The sequence below is a fragment of the Somniosus microcephalus genome, chromosome 7, assembly GCF_052327205.1.
Source record: "Somniosus microcephalus isolate GS21.2 chromosome 7, FLI_Smic_1.0, whole genome shotgun sequence".
Classification (NCBI taxonomy): Eukaryota; Metazoa; Chordata; class Chondrichthyes; order Squaliformes; family Somniosidae; genus Somniosus; species Somniosus microcephalus.
In genome coordinates this window covers 171555799-171581283 of record NC_140993.1, presented here as the reverse complement: position 1 = coordinate 171581283, position 25485 = coordinate 171555799, and the positions used below count along the sequence as shown (strand labels likewise).

At 46.7% G+C, this 25485-nt stretch overlaps 1 protein-coding gene across 1 annotated transcript in view; it reads right to left on the bottom strand.

Moving 5' to 3' along the window:
- LOC147115004 (uncharacterized) overlaps positions 1 to 25485 on the bottom strand; it is an 869491-nt gene that overhangs the window by 76207 nt on the left and 767799 nt on the right. Inside the window, exons 29-30 of the mRNA XM_085993202.1 lie at positions 6641 to 6734; positions 6154 to 6224 (exon numbers count right to left, since the gene is read on the bottom strand). Of these exons, the coding sequence (XP_085849328.1) occupies positions 6154 to 6224; positions 6641 to 6734 (165 nt within the window). The remainder of the gene's footprint in view (positions 1 to 6153; positions 6225 to 6640; positions 6735 to 25485) is intronic.

The window sequence follows — 25485 nt, the reverse complement described above, 5'->3', positions numbered from 1 at the left end:
TCCTTTACTCCCCCACAAGACCATCGCAAGCACCTGTCCCCACTAGCCAGGAGGAAGAGCCTGAGTATCCAGACTCCTCAGAGGAAGCTATAACCTCTGAGGGCGCAGTGTCAGCAGAATTCAGCGCACCCAGCACCAGCGCAGACACTCACACCTCAGTGGGACCTTCGCGAGATAGAGTAGTGTTGTCACCTGATGTATCACAGCTCACAAGTGAGCATCAGCAGACGGTGGAGACAGGGACAGCAGTGGAGAGTCCTGGTCAGAGGGCGCAGGACTCTCCCAGCTCGGCTCAGCTGCATGTCGACCCTCTGCCTCTGGGTCCATCCACAAGATCAGTGGTGCTGGAGCTCCAGGAACAGATGCAGGAGTCTCTGGCAGGTTTAGTCTCCAGGGTCGTTGCGAGCGTGGAGCGAATGGAGGAGTCCATTGCGAACATGAGCAGAGCCTTTGTGGAGTCATTGGCACATGAACGCATCACCATGGAAAGGATGGCAACCTCCATGGAGGTGATAACCTAAGAAAAGAGTATATACAAATTATACGAATGTATATTTATACACTCAGGGATATATCTGTTTATACACTGTATGAATAGATCTGCGTTTATGTGTTCAACCATAAATGTTTTTCGATGCTTTGGCAACATAAGATGTACCTTGTCATGCCAATAAAGCGATTTGAATTGAATTGAATTGATAAGTCGCCAGAGTTCAGAAAACATGGTGAGTGTTCTGAATAGAATGACATCTCTGGAGAAGCGATGGTCATCTATTGAACAGAGAAACCAGACCTTCATGGAAGTCCTTCTGAGTAGGACTGCCAGTGCTGATATGGGTCCCCATGGCCCTCCTGATGTGCAGCAAGCTGCTCTCACGCCACTTGCAAGCGCTGAGGGGGACCTGACCCATGAGAAGGAAGTTGGTGGCAGACATCAAGGAAGTGGGGGCTCCTCTCCAAGTGCTCACACTTCCATGCCACTGAAGAGCCCTCGGTCAGAGCCCCACCAGAGTCCACACCTATCTGAGAGCGGCGTCTCAACCCCTGCACAGCCGCAGGAGCAGCAGACTGTTGACGAGCCCTCACAGGTTCGCAACCCCAGAGGATGCCCACCAAAGGTGTCGAGACAGGAGCAGCAAGAAAGTGAGCAAGGGGCCTCCACATCTGCTGAAGCCACAGGGGAAGCACCATGTAGGAGCACGCGTAAGAGAAAGATACTGCACAAATAGTCACAAGGGTAGTCACTTGGGTGAAATTTGATGTTTTATTTAAAAAAGCCATCAGATGATTATTGTAAATAAAAAATCTGATGACTACTGCTGTAGTTGTGGCGTGTGTCATTTCGCAAATGGGACTTCCACATTGAGGGCTTAGGATTACTTGCAATTGTCAGTATGGTGGTCAAATTGCTAGGAATCCGCTGGCTCTTGGCCATTGTCGATGCTCAAGTAAGAAGCTGTGAGGCAAAAGTGCTTGATTGGCTAGGCTAAGCAAATCTGGCCAAGATGAGTGCATTCCTTGCATTCCGGGGAGCAATGTTCTCGTGTACTGCTGCCGTTGGTTGATGGGTTTCTGCAAGATGTTCATTTTCGCTCTCCTCCTCCTCATCTGAGGAGGATATGTGAGGAGCCACTTGGTCCTCAGGAATCTGCAAGCCACGACGCTGTGCCATGTTGTGAAGTGCACAGCAAACCACGACGATTCTGGAGACCCTGGCTGCTGAGTACTGCAGGGCTCCACCTGATCTATCCAGGCATCTGAAGCGCATCTTCAGCAAACCTGAGACAGCAAAGTTCTCCTATTTAATGGTTGACCTGCAGCTGATGGTCAGCAATCCAATTGTGCTCCCGCCAGGTTTCACCGTCGTGTTTCAGAACAGCGTGCTTCACGTGGGAAAAGGGTTAAAATCACAAAGGCCTTTCAAAATGGCATTATAGAGGTAATTTAGTGCTTGTTAAGGGCCTTAACGGCAATATCCCGCCTCTTGGAGGCGGGATGGAGATGGGACCATTAGGCACGATTTAATGAAAATTGCTTGGAGGCGGGGTCAGGCCAGCCCGCCAGCTTTTGCAATTTTAACCCCCCACACGCCTCCAATCCCGCCTCAATGGCCCGATGAAAATCAAGCCCATAGTGTACGAAAGCATGGAAATTATGATGAACCTGTATAAAACACTGGTTCGGCCTCAACTGGAGTATCGTATCCAATTCTGGGCACTGCACTTTAGGAAGGATGTGAATGCCTTCGAGAGTGTGCAGAAAAGATTTACAAGAATGATTCCAGGGATGAGGGACTTCAGTTACATGGATAGACTGGAGAAGCTGGGGCTGTTCTTCTCAGAGCAGATAAGATTGAGAGACAGAGATGTTCAAAATCTTGAGGGGTCTTGGCAGAGTAGATAGAGAGAAACTGTTCCCATTGGCAGGGGGGGGTCGAGAACCAGAGGTCACAGATTTAAGATGATTGGCAAAAGAACCAAAGGCGACGTAAGAAAAAACTTATTTATGCAGCGAGTGGTTAGGATCTGGAATGCACTGCCTGAAAGGGTGGTGGAGGCAGACTCAATCATGGTTTTCAAAAGGGAGTTGGATAAGTACCTGAAAGACAAAAATTTGCAGGGTTATGGCGAAAGGGCAGGGGAGTGGGACTAGCTGAGGTGCTCTTGCAGAGAGCCGGCATGGGCTTGACAGGCCGAATGGCCTTCTTCCGTGCTGTAACCATTCTATGGTTCTATAAATTCTTTAGATTCTAAGAGTGCTATCACTACACTGAAACATTTTTTCTTTACAAGATAGAATATATCAATAATTTAAGCACCACAGGTATCAATGTTGTTGAGTTACTTAAAAAATGAACATGACTTCTAAGGGGCCAATCAAACGCTATATTCAAATAATAAGGTTTTCAGAATTTATCCATCTAAAAGCATCCATTTTCCACGCTGTAATATTTTATTTAAAATTGTGGTATTTGTCATATAAGCCATGAGCACATAAAAGTGTTCTTTTTACAAAAGTCTAGGGCCACAAAATTCAGATACATAGCGCCCGTTTTCTGGGTGCTACAAGTGCCGTGAGAGGTCCAAAATGGTGTCGGTGGCCCGCGCGCACACATCTGGTGCGAGTCGCGCAGACGCCATATTGGTGAGGGTGTTAACGAGTGTGCAGTGAGCATCCGCCGGAAGTATGCAGAGCAGGCAGATTATGACGTCAATCAGGGTGTAATGCTATTTGATGCCAGCACTGCCATTTTGGAGCTCAACACTCCAGCTATTTGCAACATCTCGCAGTCTGCCATTCACTGTTATGTAAAGGAGGTCACTGAGGCTCTCTTCCAAGAGAGCTGGCTACATTTCATTTTCTCTTGTCAGGGAGCAGCAGGTGGAGCGAGCACACGGCTTTATGCGAATTGCAGGCTTCCCAATGGTGTATGGTGCAATTGACTGCATGCACGTCGCTTTGTGGGCGCCTCGTGTCAACTCTGAGATGTACTGCAACTGAAAGGGTTTCCACTCCCTCAACGCCCAGCTGGTGTGCAACCATACGCAGCGTATCATGCAGGTTAATGCCCAGTATCATGACAACAGTCATGACGCCTTCATTCTGTGGCAGTCCGCTGTGCCATCTGCATTTGAGCCACCATGACAAACCAAACAGTGACTACTGGGCAACAAGGGCTATCCATTGATGACATGGCTCATGACTCCGGTCCACAACCCACACACTCGTGGGCAGCATGCATGCAACAAAAGCCAAGCTACCACACAAAATGTGATAAAGCACACCATTGGCTTGCTGAAACAATGCTTCCACTGCTAAGAGCGCTCTGGAGGAGCCCTGTAGTACTCGGCAGAGCGGATGTAAAGATCTGTGGTGGTCTGCTACATGTTGCACAACCTCGCTAGCATGAGGGCACAGCCCTTGCTGCCAGCTATACAGTGAGCAGCTGAGGAGCAGGAGGAGGAGGAGGAAGAGGAGGAGGAGGAGGAGAAGAAAGAGGAAGGAAGGAGGCAACATAGACAGCCCTTTCTGGCCAGGCTGTCTGTGAAGAACTCATCCGACTGCGATACCAGTAAATGCAACCTCAATTCCTCATTCATCAACAGTCTCACACTTTACCTTCCCTGTGTTACTGGCCATCACAGCCACAATGCAAAAATAAAAGCCAACACAAAATAAACATTCCAAACCAAATTCATAAATCAATGCATGCCATACTGCATATAAACGTCAACTAATTATCCTTGTGCATTCACTTAGTACCTGTCTTCTGTGTGCCTTTGCCTGTCCTAGTGCTCCTACGAAGTGCTACCGCAGTGACTGCAGCACGGCTGGTGGAAGGTTGCTGACTTTCAGTGGGGGAGACTGCGGATGGCCTTGGAGGACGACCTCGAGCAGCTCTGGCCCTAGAAGGCCCGGCTTCGGACCGCAGCATCTTGACATGGGTGGCTGCAGTCTGGGCTGGCTGGTTGACAAGCAACATGAAGAGTACTGGTGGAGTGGCAGTGGTGGGAGGATGAATGCTGTCATCCTGAGAGAGGACAGCAGGTTCTTGCTCCATGGAGCCACTGCCACTCCCCCAGGGCGGTGCCCTCAGCAATCCTAGTATTCTGTTTGAGGACAGATTGCTGGACCGCTGTGACGCCCTGCAAGCCCCTTTGAACACAGGTATCGGCAACCATGATGACTGTCATCTTGCTCTTCCAGCTGTTGCTCTTCCACCACTGCCAGGTTGTAGTTCTTGGGTATCTGAAAGGAGAACGGCACAAGGGTAGGGTTGTGGTAAGGGGGTGGGGTGGGGGGGGGGAAGAGGTGCATGCTTACACCGTCAGAAGCTTGTACATCAAAAGAGATTATGTGATGAGGGGGAAGTGGGATGTGAGAAGGAGGATTAGGTATCGTAATCTTATATGGTTTCAGCCCTGTCACTGGCCACGGCCTCAGCAATGGCCATTCCAATGATGGTGAGCACCATCTCCTCCATGGGAGCGAGGACATGCAGCTGCGCCTGTTCCCCACCCATTAGGTCCTGCTCCATCCATTTGTGTGCCACATTGTCCTGTAACAGAGAGGGAAGTATGTCAGTGAGTGTGGTGCAATCCGTTTGGGTGATGTGGTTTTCATGGTTGAATAGCTGATAGTGTGTGCAAGCTGTGAGATGAGGGTGTGAGGCTTGCAGCAGTGCTATGTGTGTGAGGGTGAGGTGAAGCTGTCCATGTTAGGTATGAGTCTTGATTGATAGAGATTGTTGGTAGGTGAGTGATGGGGTTGTGGTGCATTGAGCAGTTGCTGAGGCTAGTGGTGCAGTTGATTGGATATGGCATTTGAAGATATATTCACTGACATTGACCACTCATGTGAGGTCATTGAACTTTTTGCGGCACTGCATCCAAGTCCTTGGGGCTTGACTTCTGGCATTGACCACCATGGCTATCTGGTCCCACTGCCTTCTGAGCGTGTGTCTGGACGGCCTCCTGGCTCCCTGTGGATACAACATATCTCTCCTCTCCACCTCCTCCACCAAGGCCTCCAGTGCAGCGTCCGAGAATCTTGGAGCCTACTCTCTGCCATTTTGTGCCATTATTCAGTCTTTTTCCACGTCAGAATGAGTTCGACTTCCACCACCTGCACCAGCCACAATGCACCTCCCCTTTAAGAGGTGCAGGCTGGCTTTAAGTAGTGCAGGCTAGCTTTAAGTGATACCAGCCTCTCACAATTTTGGGCCCCTTGCTGAGGCATGCAGCCATTCAACAGTGCGGTTAGCACTGGCTGTACAGTGCAATCATGTTAATTAGCAGGCAGCACAAAGTTGGCATGCTGCCTGCATCGGAAGCAACGTGTGCGCGATCCCTGCACCCGTTTTCGGGCCCTGTCCAATTTAGCCCCCTAGGAAACGAAGCTTATTATTCAAAGTATAATAGGAAAGTTGTGGATTACTGTAGGTCTTTGCACATTTATTTTTGATTTTGATTGAATCTGTTGCAATAATGACACTTCAGAAATATTAAACATAATTTTCCTGGTTCATAAACAGAGAAACTTCGTTAAAGCTCATTGTATGCAGTGAAATTGTCAACATGTTAAAAGGATATTAAATGAACAACTGAAATGCAATAGACGATATTCAAATGCAGATATGATACAACTACTTACTCTTGAACTTCCAGACGACCTCTGAGCTGATTGAGCAGTATCTGCTGACTTGCAGAATGACTCTGTAATGCCTATTTAATAGAATGGAAGGACGTAGGCATTGAACATTCAAACTACCATAGCTTATCAAGTGCTATGCATGTGAGGGGAAACAAAGACAGTATACATAATGTCAGTAACGTTTATTTCTCAAACAAATTTTTTTGCCAAAGAACTTAGTAAAAATGGAATTTCGTTAACCATCTACGTCTTGTAAATGGGACTAGTTACACAATAGCTATGTTTATTCATGAGAAAAATAAGAATACACTGGAGTTGCTAATAACTCACTCAGCTTTGGTTTATGAAATATAAGAGAATTGAACAGATTTTGAGAAGTGCACATGGGGTAATGTAGATTATTGCTAAGTACTGCAAAAACAGTAACAAGTATCACTGTATGTAAAAAAAACTATACAATGAAAATAATAGGGTTTATCTTACATACCCAGATTTGTTCTGTTTCATTTTTCTTTTCTTCTAACTCAGCTCTCACCTTCTTCAATTCTTGACTCAAAGCTTCAATGGTTTCCTGTAAACAGCTGTGAAACAATATTCTGATTCTGAGATTGCAGTAATTTAAAAAAATGCTTGCCCCACTATGACTTAATCAGGAGCAATATCTTCACTGAAACCATCAAGTACCTCACCTTGAATCTTTCTCTTTTGATCTGATGAATGAACCCTTAGGTCTAAGTGTCATCTCAAATACCAAAAAGTATATTATTATTATTTCTTTACAAGAGTAACATCGGCCCAGATTTTGCAGGACTGATGACGGTGTACGCTGAAAGGCCCCGCAATTTCCAGGTTTCCGCATGCGCGAAAACCCAGAACTTGTGATCTGTCAAGGTTCGCCTTGACAGATGATATGAACCGACCCAAAAATCACTTTCGCTGGCGCAGAGTTGGGCTATTTTCCCAACTACTGCCCACAAAACTCTTATGCCTGGTAAAAGCAGGCATAGGGCATGCTTTCGCCAGCGTAAGGGTTAATATAAATGTTAAATTAAAAAATTTTTAATAAAAAATCATCCACAAACATTTAAAATTAGTTTATCTAAATTTTGGCCCGGATTAAAATGTTCAAAATTATTTTTCAAAAAATTTAATTTTTATTGTAAATTCTTCATTAAAGGGACTTTTAATTAAATTTGAAAATGGGAACATTTATTTTTATTCCAGTTGTATAAATTATTGGAGATTGGGTTCATCCATTTGTAAATGGAATCCCCATAAGCATATGAGGAATCAACAACAACTTGTATTTATATCGTGCCTTTAACATAGTAAAACGTCCCAAGGCGCTGCACAGGAGTATTTTAAGACAAAAAATCTGACACCGAGCCACATAAGGATAAATTAGGACAGGTGACCAAAAGCTTGGTCAAAGAGGTAGGTTTTAAGAAGCATCTTAAAGGAAGAAAGAGAGGTAGTGAGGCAGAGAGGTTTAGGCAGGGAATTCCAGAGCTTAGGGCAGAGGTAACAGAAAGCACGGCCACCAAAGGTTGAGCGATTATAATCAGGGATGCTCAAGAGGGCAGAATTAAAGGAGCGCAGATATCTCGGGAGGTTGTAGGGCTGAAGGAGATTACAGAGATAGGAAAGGGCGAGGCCATGGAGGGATTTGAAAACAAGGATGAGAATTTTGAAATCGAGGCACTGCTTAACCGGCAGCCAATGTAGGTCAGCGAGCACAGGGGAGATGGGCAAACGGGACTTGGTGAGAGTTAGGACACGGGCAGCCAAGTTTTGGATGATCTCAAGTTTATGTAGGGTAGAATATGGGAGGCTAGTCAGGAGTGCATTGGAATAGTCAAGTCTAGAGTTAAAAAAGGCATGGATGAGGGTTTCAGCAGCGGATGAGCTGAGGCAAGGGCGGAGACAGGTGATGTTACAGAGGTGGAAGTAACGGTCTTTGTTATGCTGTGGATATGTAGTCGGAAGCTCATTTCAGAGTCAAATATGACACCAAGGTTGCGAACAATGTGGTTCAGCCTCAGCCAGATGTTAGGGAGAGGGATGGAATCGGTGGCTAGGGAATGGAGTTTGTGGCAGGGACCGAAAACAATGGCTTCAGTCTTCCCAATATTTAACTGGAGAAAATTTCTGCTCATCCAGAACTGTATGTCGGACAAGCAGTCTGACAATTTAGACACTGTGGATGGGTCAAGGGAAGAGGTAGTGTGGTAGAGCTGGGTGTCGTCAGCGTACATGTGGAAACTGATGCTGTGTTTTCGGATGATGTAACCTAGGGGCAACATGTAGATGAGAAATAGGAGGGGGCCAAGGATAGATTCTTGGGGGACCCCAGAGGTAATGATGCAGGAGTGGGAAGAGAAGCCATTGCAGGTGATTCTCTGGTTATGATTAGATAGATAAGAATGGAACCAGGCGAGTGCAGTCCCACCCAACTGGACGACGGTGGAGAGGCGTTGGAGAAGGATGGAGTTGTCAACCGTGTCAAAGGCTGCAGAGAAGTCAAGAAGGACGAGGAGGGATAGTTTACCTTTGTCACAGCCAGAAAGGATGTCATTTGTGACTTTGATGAGAGCCATTTCGGTATTGTGGCAAGGGCGAAAACCTGATCGGAGAGATTCAAACATGGAATTGCAGGAAAGATGGGCACGGATTTGGGAGGCGACAACACATTCAAGGACTTTGGAGAGGAAAGGGAGGTTGGAGATGGGGCGGTAGTTTGCAAGGACAGAGGGATCAAGGGTTGGTTTTTTGAGGAGGGGGTGATGGTGGCAGATTTGAGGGAGAGGGGAACAGTACCTGAGGAGATAGAACCATTAACAATATCAGCTAACATGGGAGCCAGAAAAGGAAGTTGGGTGGTCAGCAGTTTTCAGAGAATCCTCCTTTCTGATAGGAGGACCTGGCCCACAAGTGGTCAAGGTCAGTGCATTCATCTTCAAATGCCATATCCCACCATCTGTACCACTAGCCTCACACACTGCTCAACGCACCACACCCCCATCACTCACCTACCAACAATCTCTAGTAATCACGACTCATCCCTCATATTTACAGCTTCACCTCACCCTCACAAACTGACTACTGCTGCAAGCCTCACACCCACATCTTACAGCTCACACCCACTGTCAGCTATTCTACCATGACAGGCGCATCACCCAAACACATTAAATCACACCCACTGACACACTTCCCTTTCTCTTGCAGGAAAAGATGGTGCATAACCGGCGCCAGCAGAACCTAACTGGCGGGGACAGGCTCACCTGCTTAACCTCACCCCCATGGGCGAGACGGTGCTGGCCATTCTTGGGAGGGGCCTTGCTGGGCCCATGCCTGCAGCGGGGCTGAAAGCATACAAGATGCCGGTATCCTCATACGTTATCCTCCTTCTCACATCCCACTTCCCCCTCACCCATAATCTCTTCTGATTTACAATCTGTCCTTGGTGTAAGCACGCACCTCTTGCTTTCTTCCCCCTCCCCTCACCACAACCCTACCCTTGTGCCTTTCTCATATCAGAGACCCAAGAAATGCATCCTGCCCAGCCAGTGGTTCAAGAAGAAGAGGGAGAGGAGAGTGATGAAGAAGATGAGACACCGTCACTCGATCTGACAGCTGCAGCCACCAGCTTAGATACTAGCACTGCGCGGAATTTAGAGGGTAGCTTAGAGGTGGGATCTGCATGTGGTGAGTCACTGGGCACGAGTGGGCTGCAGCCAGAGCAGGGGAAAAGGGCAGCACAGGTGCCAGCTCCCTGGAGGGCGAGGTCACACACAAGTTCCGCTGCAGAAAACTTCGATGAGGACTTCAATGGGGTGGCCTACAGAATAACGTTGATGGGTATGCACAATGAAATGCTTGGTGCATTGGCAGGCTTGCCAGAAAGCTTGAGTGCAATGTTAAGGAGCATGGAGGAATCTGGCAGCAACCTTGCACAGGACTTTGCGCAGAGCTTGGAGCCTAGGATTTCCAGCATGGAAGGGGTGGGCAGATCAATTAGCACACTTGCAGACCCAACCATGATGTAGCGTCTAATGGCTGATGTCTCAGCTTCCATTGTAGCAGAAGCAGAAGCCATCTGAGTGGTGTAATGGAAGCTCAGCCTGCTGCTATGCAAGCTCAGACTGCAGCCATTGTGGCTGTGTTTACCAGTGTGGAAAGGGGTTTGTTGGGTGTTACAGCAGCCCAGCAATCTGTCCTCCAACAGATTACTAGGATTGCTGAGGCGCCGCCCCGGGGGAGTGGCAGTGGCTACGTGGAACAACTACCAATGCCACTTGGCTAGTGTCCTTGCTGTTGCCCGTCAGCCAGCCAGCAAAGACTGCTGCTGCCTATACTGAGGTGGTGTAGTCCGCAGCCTGGCCTTCTAGGCCCAGATGTGCTCGAGGTCGTCCTACAAGGCCATCTGCAGTCTCCCCCACTGAAAGTCAGCAGCTTTCCACCAGCCATGCTGCAGCCACTGGGGTAGCACTTTGTAGGAGCAGTCGGACAGGCGAAGGCTCACTGAAGACAGGCACCAAGGGAATGCACAAGGGTGATTAGTTGATTTTGTTAGGTAATATTGGATTGATTGATGGATAAAGTTGGATTGGAATGTTTCTTTTGTGGTGGTTTTTATTGTAGCGTAGTTGCCAATAGGATGCTGCAATGGTAACAGAAGGAAGGTAAGATGTGGGACTATTGTTAAAAGAGGAATTGGGGTTGCGTTCACTGGTACCGCAGTCGGATGAGTCGATCACGGATAGAAAGGAGCTGTCTGGGTTGCGTCCTCCCTTCCGCTTCCTTCTCCTCTTCTGCTTCCTCCTCTTACGTGTCCTCCTCCTCCTCTTCCTCCTCCTCAGCTGGTTGCTGTATGCCTGGTGGCAACTGCTGTGCCCTCAAAATGGCGAGGTTGTGGAGCATGCAGCAGACCACGACGAATCATGAAACCTGTTCTGGTGAGTACTGCAGGGTTCCTCCAGAGCGGTCCAGGCAGAGGAAGCATTATTTAAGGACGCCAATGGTCTGCTCTATCAGATTCCGTGTGGCAGCATGGCTCTCATTGTACGTGTGCTGCCCACCTGTGGTTGGGTTGAGGAGCGGAGACATGAGCCAGGTGGTTAGCAGATAGCCCTTGTCGTCCAGTAGCCACCCTCTGGTTTATCTTGGTGGCTCAAAGACTGAGGGAACAGTGGATTGGCACAGAATAAAAGCATCATGGCTGCTGCCAGGATACTGGGCATTCACCATCATGATATGCTGAGCATGGTTGCACACCAACTGCACATTCAGCGAGTGTTAAGCATTGCTGTTGCGTTACATCTCAGCATTTAGATGCGGCACCCGCAAAGCCATGTGCTTGCAGTTGATGGCGTCCTGCACCATGGGAAAGCCCGCTATCCTGGCAAAGCCACATGCGCACTCTGTCTGCTTCTCTCTGGTCAGAGAGAAGACTATAAAATCCCCTCTCCTGCCAAAAAGAGCACCTGTCACCACCCTTATGCATCAGTGGATTGCGAACTGGGAGATGTTACAGATGTTGCCTGCTCCAGCCTGGAAGGATCCCAATGCGAAGAAATTCAGGGCCACGGTCACCTTCACAGCCACTGGCAGCGCTGTCCATGCCCTGGTGTGAGGTCTGGTTGCAGGAAGTGACAGAGTTCTATGAGCACCTCCTTCATAAAGCGCAGAAGCCTCACTCGCTGCTCCTGGCTCAGGTTGAGGTAAGATCATTGCTCTTGGAAGACCCCAGCTGATTAAAGCCGCCTGCTGAGAATCCTTCTCCCCCTCCTCCTCCTCCCTCTGCAGCTTGTCCTCTTCTTTGCTGCCTTTTCTCCATCTCCTTGTCATGCTGCAGGCCAAGGGGGATGAAAAATAGAGCACCCATGATTAGGAACAAGTGGTCTCACCAGATCCCTTGAAGTCAGAACCAAGACCTTCTCCACTTGCAGCACCACTTGTCACTCACCAACTTTAAACAACTATGGAAAGCTCCAAATACTTCCACAAACTTACACAGTATCAGCAGAAATTAATGAGCAACTACCCTGAAAGTAGGTGATGATCCCTTTAAATATCGCTGGTAGTGGATCCTTGTAGCTGCTGAATGCATGTTCAGCTGTGTGAAGTTAACACAGGGCATTAGTTCCAGCATTGAGGACAAAAATGATAGCGCTGGCGTCAAATCAGCATTACATACTTTTGGTGCATGCTCCCAGCGCCGACGCTAATGCCCTTACCAAAATGGCATCAGAAGTGTGCATGCATGGCTCGTACGCCATTTTCATAGGGACATAAGAACAGGAGTGGGCCATTTAGCACCTCAAGCCTGTTCCATCATTCAATGAGATCATGGATGATCTGTGATCTAATTCCATATACCAGCCTTTGGTCCGTATCCCTTAATACTTTAGTTAACAAAAATCTATCCATCTCAGGTTTAAAATTAACAATTGTTCTAGCATCAATTGTCATTTGTGTGTAGAAGTGTTTCCTAATTTCACTCCTAAAAGGCCTGTCTCTAATTTATAGACTATGCCCCCTAGTCCTAGACTCCCCAACCAGCAGAAATAGTTTCTCTCTACCTACCCTATCTGTTCCCTTTAATATCTTGAAAACTTTGATCAAATCACCCCTTAACCTTCTAAATTCTAGGGAATACAACCCTAATTTGTGTAATTTCTCCTTATAATTTAAACCTTGGAGTCCGGGTATCATTCTGGTAAACCTATGCTGCACTCCCTCCAAGGCCAATATAGCCTTCCTAAGGTGTGGTGCCCAGAACTGCTCACCGTACTCCAGGTGTGGTCTAACCAGGATTTTGTATATCTGCAGCATAACTTCAACCCTCTAGTATCCTAGTCCTCTAGATATAAAGGCCAGCATTCCATTAACCTTTTTGATTATTTTCTGTACCTGTTCATGACATTTTAATGATCTATGTACCTGGACCCCCCCAAAGTCTCTTTGGACCTCCACTGTTTTTAGCTTTTCACCATCTAGAAAGTACCCTGTTCTATCCTTTTTAGGTCCAAAGTGGGTGACCTCACATTTGCCTACATTGAAATCCATTTGCCACAGTTTTGCCCATTCACTTAATCTATCAATATCCTTTTGTAATTTTATACTGTCATCTACACTGCCTACAATGCTGCCTATCTTTGTGTCATTGGCAAATTTGAATTTATGGCTTTCTATGCCATCATCTAAGTCATTAATAAATGCAGTGAATAATTGAGGCCCCAGCACAGATCCCTGTGGGACACACTAGTCACATCTTGCCAATTAGAGTACCTACCCATTATCCCTACTCTCTGTCTCCTGCTGCTCAACCAATTTCCTAATCGGGTCAATAATTTGCCTTTAATTCCATGGGCTTCAACCTTAGTTAACAGTCTCTTATAAGGGACTTTATCAAATGCCTTCTGGAAGTCCATATAAATAACACACATAGACATTCTCCTGTCCACCACTTTAGTTACCTCTTCAAAAAATTCAATCAGGTTTGTCAGGCATGACCTACCTTTCATAAATCCATGCTAGCACTCTCTGATCAGCTGAAAATTTTCAAGGTGTTCAGTCACCCTATCCTTAATTATAAACTCTAGTAATTTCACGACAACAGATGTTAGGCTAACTTGTCTATAATTCCCTGGTTTCCCTCTCTCGCCATTCTTAAACAGCAGAGTGACAGGCGCAATTTTCCAATCTAAGGGGACGGTTCCTGAATCGAGGGAACTTTGGAAGATTATAGTTAGGGTATCTGCAGTGTGCTCACCTACTTCCTTTAAAGCCCTGGGATGGAAACCATCTGTTCCTGGGGATTTGTCACTCTTTACTGCCATTATTTCTTCATTACTGTTACTTTGTTTACATTAATTTTATTGAGTCCCTGTCCCTGATTCAATATTAGTTTCCTTGGGATTTCCAGCATGCTATCCTCTTCCTCTACTGTAAATACTGACGCAAAGTAATTATTCAACATGTCCGCCATTTCCTTATTATCATTGACAATATCACCATTATCAGTTTTCAAGGCTCCAACATTGTTCCTGACTACCCTCTTTTTCCGAATATAATTGTAAAAATTCTTTGTGTTGATTTTGACATCCCAAAACTGCACCCGTAGCACCCAAACAATGGCCACTAGACAATCGAAATGTTAGCCCATTGGCTTCGGTCTTCCCAATATTTAGTTGGGAGGAAATTTCTGCTCATGCAGTACTAGATGTTGGAGAAGCAGTTGGACAATTTAGGGACAGTGGAGGGGTTGAGAGAGGTGGTGTTAAGGTAGAGCTGGGTGTCGTCAGCGTACATGCGGAAACTGATGCTGTGTTTTCAGATGATGTCTCCGAGGGGCAGCATGTAGATGAAAAGTAAGAGGGGGCCAAGGATAGATCTTTGGGGGATACCAGTGGTAACGGTGCGGGAGCGGGAAGAGAAGCCATTGTAGGTTATTCTCTGGCTACGATTAGATAGATAAGAATGGAACCATGCGAGAACAGCCCCACCCAGCTGGACGACGGTGGAGGCATTGGAAGAGGATGGTCAACCGTGTCATTGGTTGCAGACAGGTCGAGAAGGACGAGGAGGGGTAGCTTACCTTTGTTACAGTCACATAGGATGTAATTTGTGACTTTGATAAGAGCCGTTTCGGTACTGTGGCAGGGGTGGAAATCTGGCATAGAGACAGACCAATCAGTAGAATTAACACGTCGCTAAAAGGCTGGTGTGGGAAAGAGGGGCTCCTTTTCATAGGACACTGGAACCAGTACTGGAGCAGGAAGGAACTGTATCTATAGGACGGGCTGTAATTGAACCGGATTGGGACCAGTGTCCGAGCGGAAAGGGTAAATAGGGAGGTGGCAAAGGCTTTAAACTACTAAGATTAGGGAGGGATCTACAAGAAATGAAAGAAGCCTAAATATAAATGAAACAGAAAAGGAGAGCATAGGACAGACTAAACTAAGGGAGGAGGTAGATAGCCAGAGAATAAAGAAAGTTATAGAACAGGAGTATAAAAAGATGTTTAAAAATAAAATGAGAGGAACTGCTATTAAAAATGAGTTAAACTTTCTGTACAGCATTGTACACAATGTCTGTATTAAAATGGGAACTGGAGGCAATAATATGTTACGAGGAACCAGATATAGTAGGGATTACTGAGACCTGGCTACAGAAAATTCAGGACTGGGAATTAAACATTGCAGGGTATAACATATTTAGAAAAAAATAGAAAGGGAAAAAGGGGAGGTGGAGTAGCTGTACTTATTAGAGATAACATAATGGTAGTAGAAAAAAGTGACGCAGCCATCAGTGAAACAGAAATAGATCGAGATAAAGGATCAATCACACTAACAGGGGTAGTCTACAGACCACCTAATAGTGGAAGGGAGGTGGAGGAAAAATAAGCAAACAAATTAGGGAAATGAGTAAAAAACAGAATAATCATGGGGGATTTCAACGAACCCAAAATTAATTGGCTGGAAGAGGTAGGTAAAGGGGATAAAAGAATGGAGTTCCTGCAATGTGCACAGGACTCCTTTCTAACCCAGTATGTAAGAATCCCACCAAGGGAGGATTCACTACTAGATATAGTAATGAGGAATGAACCAGAGCAGATAAGAGTAGTAAAAGTAGGGAAACATCTAGGCAATAGTGACCATAATATAATGCACAGTAAGATAATAATTGAGAAGGAAAAAGCATGACAAAGACCAGGATAATAGATTGGAGACAAGCCGATTTTGAGGGTCTGAGAATAGAACTTGGGAAAATAAAATAGACTACAATATTGGCAAACAATGAAATAGAATAGCAATGAGAAACGATTTAAAACGATGTTTAACAGAGTCCAGGAGAAATATATTCTGCTAAAAAACTAGAACAAACTAAACAGTAATGAGACACCATGGATGAATAAAGAAATAAGGGAAAAATTGAGGGTAAGGAAAGAGGCATACATTAAGTACATGGACAGCAGGGGAGAGCATGACAAGGGAGAATACAAAGAGATTAGGAGAGAAGTCAAAAAATAATTAGGAAGGCAAAGAGGAACAGCAAGCAATTAGGAAGGCAAATGGTACGTTAGCCTTTATTGCAAGGGGGTTGGAGTATAAGAGTAAAGAAGTCATGCTACAATTATATAGGGCTTTGGTGAGACCACATCTGGAGTACTGTGTACAGATAAAGGTGTAGTGCCAGAGGAATGGAGCATAGTTAACATTATACCCTATATTTAAGAAGGGAGATAGCACATGTCCAGGGAACTATAGGCCAGTCAGCTTAACATTGGTGGCAGGAAAACTAATTGAATGCCTACTAAATGGGAAAATTAAAAAAAAAATCTAGTAAGGACTCTGACATGAATCTTGTCATTCATGTGGAAATGACTTATGAAATGATACTGGGCGGCCTGCTGGTGGCGCTGTCCAGGGAGAGTATAAATACTCAGGCATGGGCCCAGCTTGCTCAGGACATTCTTTAACAGGAACTAGTGAAGGACACAACTAGATCTCCATGTTGAAAAACAGTTGATTAAAGCCTTGTTTAATACTTAGACTAAGTGCCTAGTAGTTTTCTTAGGTCAATTTAATCAACTGGAACCCGCTCCATGCGCTGAGTGATTTGGGAACAGACAGCTACGATTCAAACTGTAGAAGGGGACTCGGGCGTAGTAATCAATCCATCATGGAGAAACTACTCAGACCCGCCAGTCTCGACCTGGACCCAAATTCACTTACAGTTGCTAAGGTATGGAAACACTGGTATCGTACCTTCAGCAACTTCCTCGAGGAGTGTGGTGAGAATATTCCTAATAAGTTACGAATGCTTGCCAATTATGTATACCCTCATGTGTTTGACTTTATCGAAGACTGTGTAGACTATGACTCCGCTATCCAAACACTACAGCAACTATATGTTAAGGCCCCAAACAAAATTTTTGTTCAGCACCTACTGGCCACAACTCGACAACAACCCGGGGTGTCACTTGACGAATTCCTTCAAGAGCTTTGCAGGCTCAGCAAAGATTGTAACCTCAAAGCTGTCTTAACATATGCACGGACTGCTGCTACCACTTTTAGTGACTCCCTCGGTAAGCCTCAGGCAGAAGCCCTCACTGATGACGACCCTACCCTAGTGGCATCTTGGCAATCTAAAAAGAAGTGTTTCTTCTGTGGAGGTCCATTCCATTATAGGAAATTTTGTCCTGCTCGTAATGCAACCTGCAATCATTGCAGTAAGAAAGGTCACTTTTTAAAAGTATGTCGGTCAAGAGCCTCTACTAGTGTTGCAGCTGCTATCTATAAAACTGCTCCTCCCCCAAGAGCCACTACTAGTGTTACAGCTGCTATCTATAAAACTGCTCCTCCCCCAAGAGCCACTACTAGTGTTACAGCTGTTTTTCCCCAAAGCCTGTCCCATGCAGCCACGAGGGTTTCGGTAAATGGACACATTTTGAGTGCATTAATCGACTCATGCAACTCTGACAGCTTCATCAGTGAGCGGGCTGTCAGTAAGTTAAAACTGCGTATTTACCCCTTGGACAGGGAAATTGTAATGGCTCTGACGACACTGACCACCAACTCTTCCGGCTTTTGTCTTGTTGACCTTATTCTCAATGGCCGCACTTATTTTTCCACCCGGCTCGGGGTGCTCAAGAACCTATGCAGTGATGTGCTCCTGGGACAGGATTTCCAGAAACAACACAAAAGACTCACTTTCGAGTTTGGAGGGCCAAAGCCGGAGCTTACTATTTCCAAAGTACTGTTTTGTGCGCTTTCGGCGGCTTCACTTGACGAGCCCTCCTTGTTTGCCTATCTTTCCCCCCGATGTAAGCCCATAGTCATTAAATCACGACGTTTCAGCAAAGATGATCTATCCTTTATCGAGGCAGAAATCTCTCGCCTTCTAGCTGACGGTATCGTTGAGCCATGTTCATCTTCCTGGCGGGCTCAAGTCATCGTTGTTAAAAATCCTCTGAAGCAACATAAGAAACATCTTTGCATCGATTACTCGCAAACTATTAACCAGTATACTGACCTGGATGCCTACCCACTACCACGCATCAATGACATGGTCAATAACCTTGCCAACTACAGGGTATTTTCAACTTTTGACTTAAGGAGCGCATACCATCAAGTACCGTTAAAGGACTCTGACAAAAAGTATACGGCCTTTGAGGCCAATGGTCGGCTTTACCAGTTTTGTCGCCTTCCATTTGGGGTCACCAATGGGGTGGCCGTCTTTCAACGGGCAATGGACAGCCTAGTCAAACAGGAGAACTTAACGGACACTTTTCCATATCTGGATAATATCACCATTGCTGGTCATGACCAGAAGGAGCATGATGCCAACCTCCAGAAATTTCTTGACGTTCTCCGTCGTCACAACTTAACCTTAAATGTGTCCAAATCTGTGAAATCAGTACCATCAGTCAACATCCTTGGCTACTGGGTAGGCAATGGTGTCATCAAACCGGATCCGGAGCGACTTCGTCCGCTTCAGGAGCTCCCTCCCCCTACGAATCTCGGCTCTCTTCATCGGGCCCTCGGCATGTTTGCCTATTATGCAAAGTGGATACCCCACTTTTCTGACAAGAAGCAGCCCCTGCTTCACGCGAAGTCATTTCTGTTGGACACGATGGCTATTTGAGCTTTCGACCTCCTCAAGCAACAACTGGAAAAAGCCACGCTTCATTCCATCGATGAAAATCTCCCTTTCGTGGTCGAGTGTGATGCATCGGAGGTGGCGATCTCGGCTACCTTGAATCAAGGCGGTTGACCCGTTGCATTTCTGTCCAGAGCTTTGCAGGGTAGCGAGCTCCATTATCCTCCTGTCGAGAAGGAGGCTACGGCTATCATCGAAGCAGTACGTAAATGGTGTCATTTTCTCGCTCGTCGCCATTTCACGCTCATAACTGATCAGCGCTCCGTGGCCTTTATGCTGGATAACTGGAAACGCACTAAGATCAAGAATAACAAAATACAACTCTGGAGGATGGAATTGGCCGCCTTTGGCTACACCATACATTATCAACCCGGCAAAGAGAATGTGGCCCCAGATACCCTCACACGTGCATTCTGCTCTTCCATGTCGACTTCGACTCTTACGGATCTTCATACAGACTTGTGCCATCCTGGCGTTACCCTTATGTTGGATTTTTGCGATCTAAAAATCTCCCATTTTCTACGGAAGACGTGAAAAGAACATGCTGTTGAGATTCACGTATCTCTGGTAAACAGGATCAAGTGCAAACCAATATGGTGGGTATATTGGCCTAGAAATTGAGTTTTGGCTTAGCCAGGGCTTTAGCGCCGGAAGTTAGTGCCGGCGCTAAGTCCCCCTGCGCGCGCCAAAAATTCAGCAGGGCCGCGCCCAAACGGCTGCCGGCGCTACTGAAGGGTCTTTGCGGCGGTAAATCGGCGCTAACTGCCGTTTTGCGCCGCAATTCCGGCGCTGCGGCACCCGATGCGGTGTGGCAGGCTCGGGAAGTGCAGGCCTCCTCCTTCCCTTAAGGAGGAGCTGCCTGCACCCGATCGCGGCCCGCGAAAATCTTTTAAAAAATGAGCCCGGCACCTCGGACAAGTGCCGGGCTTGCTTCTGTTCCGGGGGGGGGGGGGGGGGAAGTCCGGGCAGGGAGCTGCGGCCAGGCGGCTGGCGGGAAAGCGGCCGGCCGCCGCGGGGCCTTTAATGCGCCGGCGCAAAGACTCGTAAGACTCTGTTGCCAGAGTCTTAGTTGCGGCTGTCACGGGCGAGGCGGCCGCAACTGAATTTCGGCGCTGGGGCCCGTCGGCATGGCAACCGGGACGCTGCGCACACCGATGACGTCATCGGTGCCGGCGCAGCGCTACCGGTCTACCGCGGCGTAAGGGCCTCAGGCAATTTCGGCGCCGGCGCCAAATGCAGCGCTAGGCCCTCTAGCGCCGCAAAATCGGCGCTAAGGGCACTCAATTTCTAGGCCACTGTGTTTAATCAGAGTTTAGGATGGAATATAACACACTAGTAATACAGCAAAAACATATGACCGCGACAAGCAGCTGATATCGGACCCGATCGGACAGACGACTGGCATGCGTAAACAGTTCTCTGGCTTCTGGTCTCTCTCTCTTTCTCTCTCTCTCTAGGGCCTTCGATGGTCAGCATGGGATCACTCTTAAAAGAGCGTTCGACCAGCTGTTCGGCTCTCCCTTCCACCGTCTGTGTGCAAGCCCTTGGGGTGTCACTTTTTATTCTTTTTAGGGGTGGGCCTGAGGCCAAGTTATTGACAAGACCATTTAACCTATAGAGGTTCCTCCAAAACTTCATCAACCAATGACAGCTTAAGTTCTTTGTCTTGAAAGCCCTCCCCAAAAGAAGGTCTCATTACTTCATCCTTGTTTTTACATTTTGAAGGTTCCTCCATGGAATCCATCTTATCTCTTTTTACTCTCTCCCTCTTTTTCCCAGCAAGTACAAGGCCCGGCCCTGTCCCTCTTAATCATGGCCCCAGCCAGAGCTGTCACACATTAACCAGTCGCTATCTCACCTTCATCTAGCAAATGGCCCATTTTAAGATGGATACCTTATCCTCCTCAAATTCCTTTCATTCTATGTCTTTTCCTAATTAACTTTTAATTATCTTCACAAGCAGTTCTGTTAAACAAACTCCAAATTCTATCTGTGGAGATTATAATATGGTTATTAGTAATAATGGAAGAAACATAGGCTGGGCCTTCACTGGCCAAATTAAAGACACATTAACAAAGTCAAAACCCTAACTTACAAACTAGCCTGGCAGGACCATCCTATGGGCCCCCATGTGGAATGTTTGGCCTAGAAATTAGGTTTGCCTCCGCCAGGGCTTTTGCGCCCGAAATTTTGCGCCCGCGATAATTGCCGCTGCGCCCGCCAAAAATTCAGCTGCCCCGCGCCCAGACGGCTGCGGGCGCTAATGGAGGGTTTCAGCGCCTCGCTATGGGCGCTGAATGCAGGTTTGCGGCGCTAATCCCCCGCTGCGGCACCCGATGCGGTGCGGCAGGCTGGGGTACTGCAGGCCTCCTACTTCTGTTAAGGAGGAGCTGCCTGCAGCCGACCGCTGACCGGTCGATTCGCCCGACAAATGAGCCCGGCACCTCGGAGAAGTGCCGGGCTCGCGGGCCACACACATCAGTGCCGCGGGGGGGTGGTGGAGGAGCCCGGGGAGGGAGGTGCGGTCAGGCGGCCGCCGGGAAAGCGGCCGGCCACCGCTCCACCTTAATGCGCCGGCGCTACATGCTGCAACATCCCGTTGAACAATCGTTGGTTGCGGCTGCCACGGGTGAGGCGGCCGCAACTGAATTTGGGCGTCCGGCCGCGTTACCACGGCAACCGGGACGCTGCGCACACCGACGACGTCATCGGTGCCGGCGCAGCGCTACCGGCTAACGCCGATGGTAGGGCCCAACGCAATTTCGATCGCGGCTATAATTCCGGCGCAAGGCCCTCTAACGCCTCTAATTGGGCGCTAACCCCACCGAATTTCTAGGCCTTTATGTTTCACCTAATCTAACTGATTAAAAAGACTGTCTCAAATTCGAATGCAAGCTTCCCAGGAAAATGAAACTTATCATTTAAAAGCCATATACATTTTTAGGCACCTAACAATGCTCCACTTGTAGAATTTGCGCAGAATTAAAACCGCAATTCTTCCGTCCGTCGGTTGGCTCGCTCATACACGCTACACAGCCTATGCAGTGACTCAGCATTGACTTTAAAGGGCTACCTTCCTCAACGTGAAAAACCTACTTGCTTAATATGGTGGACGAATATTCACGCTTTCCCTTTGCTTTCCCCGTCCCAATATGCTTACTTCCACAGTGATCAAATGCCTCGATCAGGTCTATTCCCTTTGCGGTATAGAAACATAGAAGATAGGAGCAGGAGTAGGCCATTCAGCCCCTCGAGCCTGCTCCACCATTCAATGACATCATGGCTCATCATCCAAATTCAGTACCCTGTCCCTGCTTTCTCCCCATATCCCTTGATCCCTTTAGCCTTACGAAATATATCTAACTCCTTCTTGAATATGTTTAATAAACTGGCCTCTACTGCCTTCTGTGGTAGAGAATTCCACAGGTTTACCACTCTCTGGGTGAAGAAATTCCCCCTCATCTCTGACATAAATGGCTTACCCCTTATCCTTAGAGTGTGACCCCTGGTTCTGGACTCCTCGGCCATTGGGAACATCCTTCCTGCATCTAGTCTGTCTAGTCCTGTTAGAATTTTATAAGTTTCAATGAGATCCCCTCTCATTCTTCTAAACGCCAGCGAGTATAAGCCCAATCGACCCAATCTCTCCTCATACGTCATTCCTGCCATCCCAGGTATCAGCCTGGTGAATCTTCGCTGCTCTCCCTCTGTTGTGTCCGTGTATAATAAGGCACAGACTGCAGGAGAAACGGTACAACAGGTGTTTACTCAACGTGGCTCACAGTGGAACTGACTGTACAGATTACTACTCAGTGCTATATACAGGTGTGGTCACTGCTGGTACTACAGTATACATGAGCTGTAAAAAGTAGTTCCCCCCTTAAAGGTATATACATTACAATTCCTCCCCTTTTAGATTAACAGTACCATAACACTCATTTAACAATTAAATATCAAACTAATTACAATTAACACTTTTAACATGCAACATTAGCTGAAAATAGTCTATTTATATATTCAGTCTTTGGGGCGGCTTCCTGATCCTTTCTGGATAGCGCCTTTCCCGAGTGTCTTGCTCTTGGTGCGGAGGCGATTCTGGCCCCCTGTCGTCGGTTGGTTCATCAGCTTCCGATGCTACTGTTTCTGGGGTAGATGCGACCTGTACGTCGGGTTCATCACCAGGTACGTATGGGCGAGGCATGGGGTTGACTTGTTCCTGTGACTCTAGGATCTGGTCAGCATGGCGTCTCATGATGCTCTCCCCAACGTCCACTGTGTACATTAGTGGGCCCTGCCGTGTGCATATGGTTCCTGGCTGCCATTTTTCTGTTCGGTAGTCGCGGGCCAAGACTGGTTGCCCTACATTGAAGCTCCTTGTTGGCTTCTCATGGATGTGCTGGAATTGCTTACTCTCAACATCTCTTCGTACGTTTGGTCTGAGCAAATCCAAGCAAGATCTTAACCTTCGGTTAAAGAACATCATGGCTGGGGCCTGGTTGGTGACTGAATGTGTCGCATTCCGGTAGGCGAACAGGAAATTGTCCACCTTGTGCTGCAGCAGAATGTTGTCATTGTACAAAGCCTTTATTGCCTTCTTAAAGGTTTGTACGAACCTCTCAGCCAATCCATTTGTGGCGGGATGATACGGGGCGGATGTGTAATGCCTTACCCCATTCTATTTCAAGAACCTCCGGAACTCTTCGGACACAAACTGTGGTCCGTTGTCGGAGCAAATCTGTTCTGGCAAGCCATTCCTGGCAAAAATGGTCCGTAGGACTGCAATAGTTTTCTCCGTGGTGGTGGAGGACATTTTGATGACCTCAGGCCATTTCGAGTGCGCATCCACGGCTATTAAAAACATTGAGTCCATGAATGGACCAGCAAAATCATAAGAACATAAGAACATAGACTTAGGTAGCAGTGGGGAAATGAAAAACCAGAGCGTGTCAGGAAGGGGCAGAAGGTATGGAGTAAAAGGTAAAGTAATAAAAAGGGCAAAAGCAGGAACTAAGTGTCAAAAAACACATTTGAAAGTTCTCTATCTGAATGCACGTAGCATTCGTAACAAAATAGATGAGTTAATGGCACAAATAGCTCCATATGGGTATGATCTTGTGGCCATTACAGAAACATGGCTGCAGGGTGACAATGCCTGGGAATTAAACATACCAGGTTATTTAACGATCAGGAAGGACAGGCAGGAAGGAAGGGGAGGTGGGAGTGGCTATGTTAATAAAGGAAGGAATCACTGTAATACAGAGAAATGATATTGGGTCAAAAGATCAGGATAATGAAACAGTTTGGGTGGAGATAAGGAACAATAAGGGGAAAAAAACACTAGTGGGCGTAGTCTATAGGCCTCCGAACAGTTGCAACTCGGTTGGATGGAGTATCAATCAGGAAATAGTTGAGGCTTGTAATAAGGGAACATCTATAATTATGGGGGATTTTAACTATCATATTAACAGGACAAATCAAATTGGGCAGGGCTGCCTTGAGGATGAGTTCATTGAGTGTATTAGGGATGGGTTTCTTGAGCAGTATGTAACTGAACCGACCAGGGGGCAAGCAACCTTAGATCTGGTCCTGTGTAACGAGACAGGATTAATTAAAAATGTCCTAGTAAAGGATCCCCTTGGAATGAGTGACCATAACATGGTTGAATTCCATGTTCAATTAGAGGGTGAGGAGGGTGTATCTCAAACAAGCGTGCTAAGCTTGAATAAAGGAGACTATGAAGGTATGAGAGCAGAATTGAGCAAAGTGGATTGGGAAAATAGATTAAAGGGTAAGACGATACATGATCAGTGGGGTACATTTAAGGAGTTATTTTACAACTTCCAAAAAAAGTATATTCCACTGAGAAGAAAAGGGTGTAAAAGAAAAGACAGCCACCCGTGGCTAAGTAAAGAAATTAAGGATAGTATTCGACTAAAAACAAGGGCATATAAGGTAGCCAAATCTAGTGGCAGGATAGAGGATTGGGAAAACTTTAAAAGACAGCAAAAAATAACAAAAAGATTGATTAGGAAAGGGAAGATAGATTATGAAAGTAAATTAGCAAAAAATATAAAAACAGATAGTAAGAGTTTTTATAGTTATATAAAAAGAAAAAGGGTGGCTAAAGTAAATGTTGGTCCCTTAGAGGATGAGACCGGGAAATTAATGGTGGGAAATATGGAGATGGCAAAAACACTGAATGAATATTTTGTATCAGTCTTTACAGTAGAGGACACCAAGAATATCCCAACACTGGACAAGCAGGGGGCTATAGCGGGGGAGGAGATAAACATGATCAAAATCACTAAGGAAATGGTACTCGGTAAAATAATGGGACTCAAGGCGGATAAATCGCCTGGACCTGATGGCTTACATCCAAGGGTCTTGAGGGAAGTGGCGGTAGGGATTGTGGATGCATTGGTGATAATCTTCCAAAACTCCCTGGACTCAGCAAAGGTCCCAGCAGACTGGAAAACTGCTAATGTAACACCCTTATTTAAAAAGGGCAGTAGACAGAAGGCTGGAAACTATAGACCGGTTAGCCTAACATCTGTGGTAGGTAAAATTTTGGAGTCCATTATTAAGGAGACAGTAACAGGACATTTGGATAATCATAGTTTAATAAGACAAAGTCAGCATGGTTTTATGAAGGGGAAGTCATGTTTG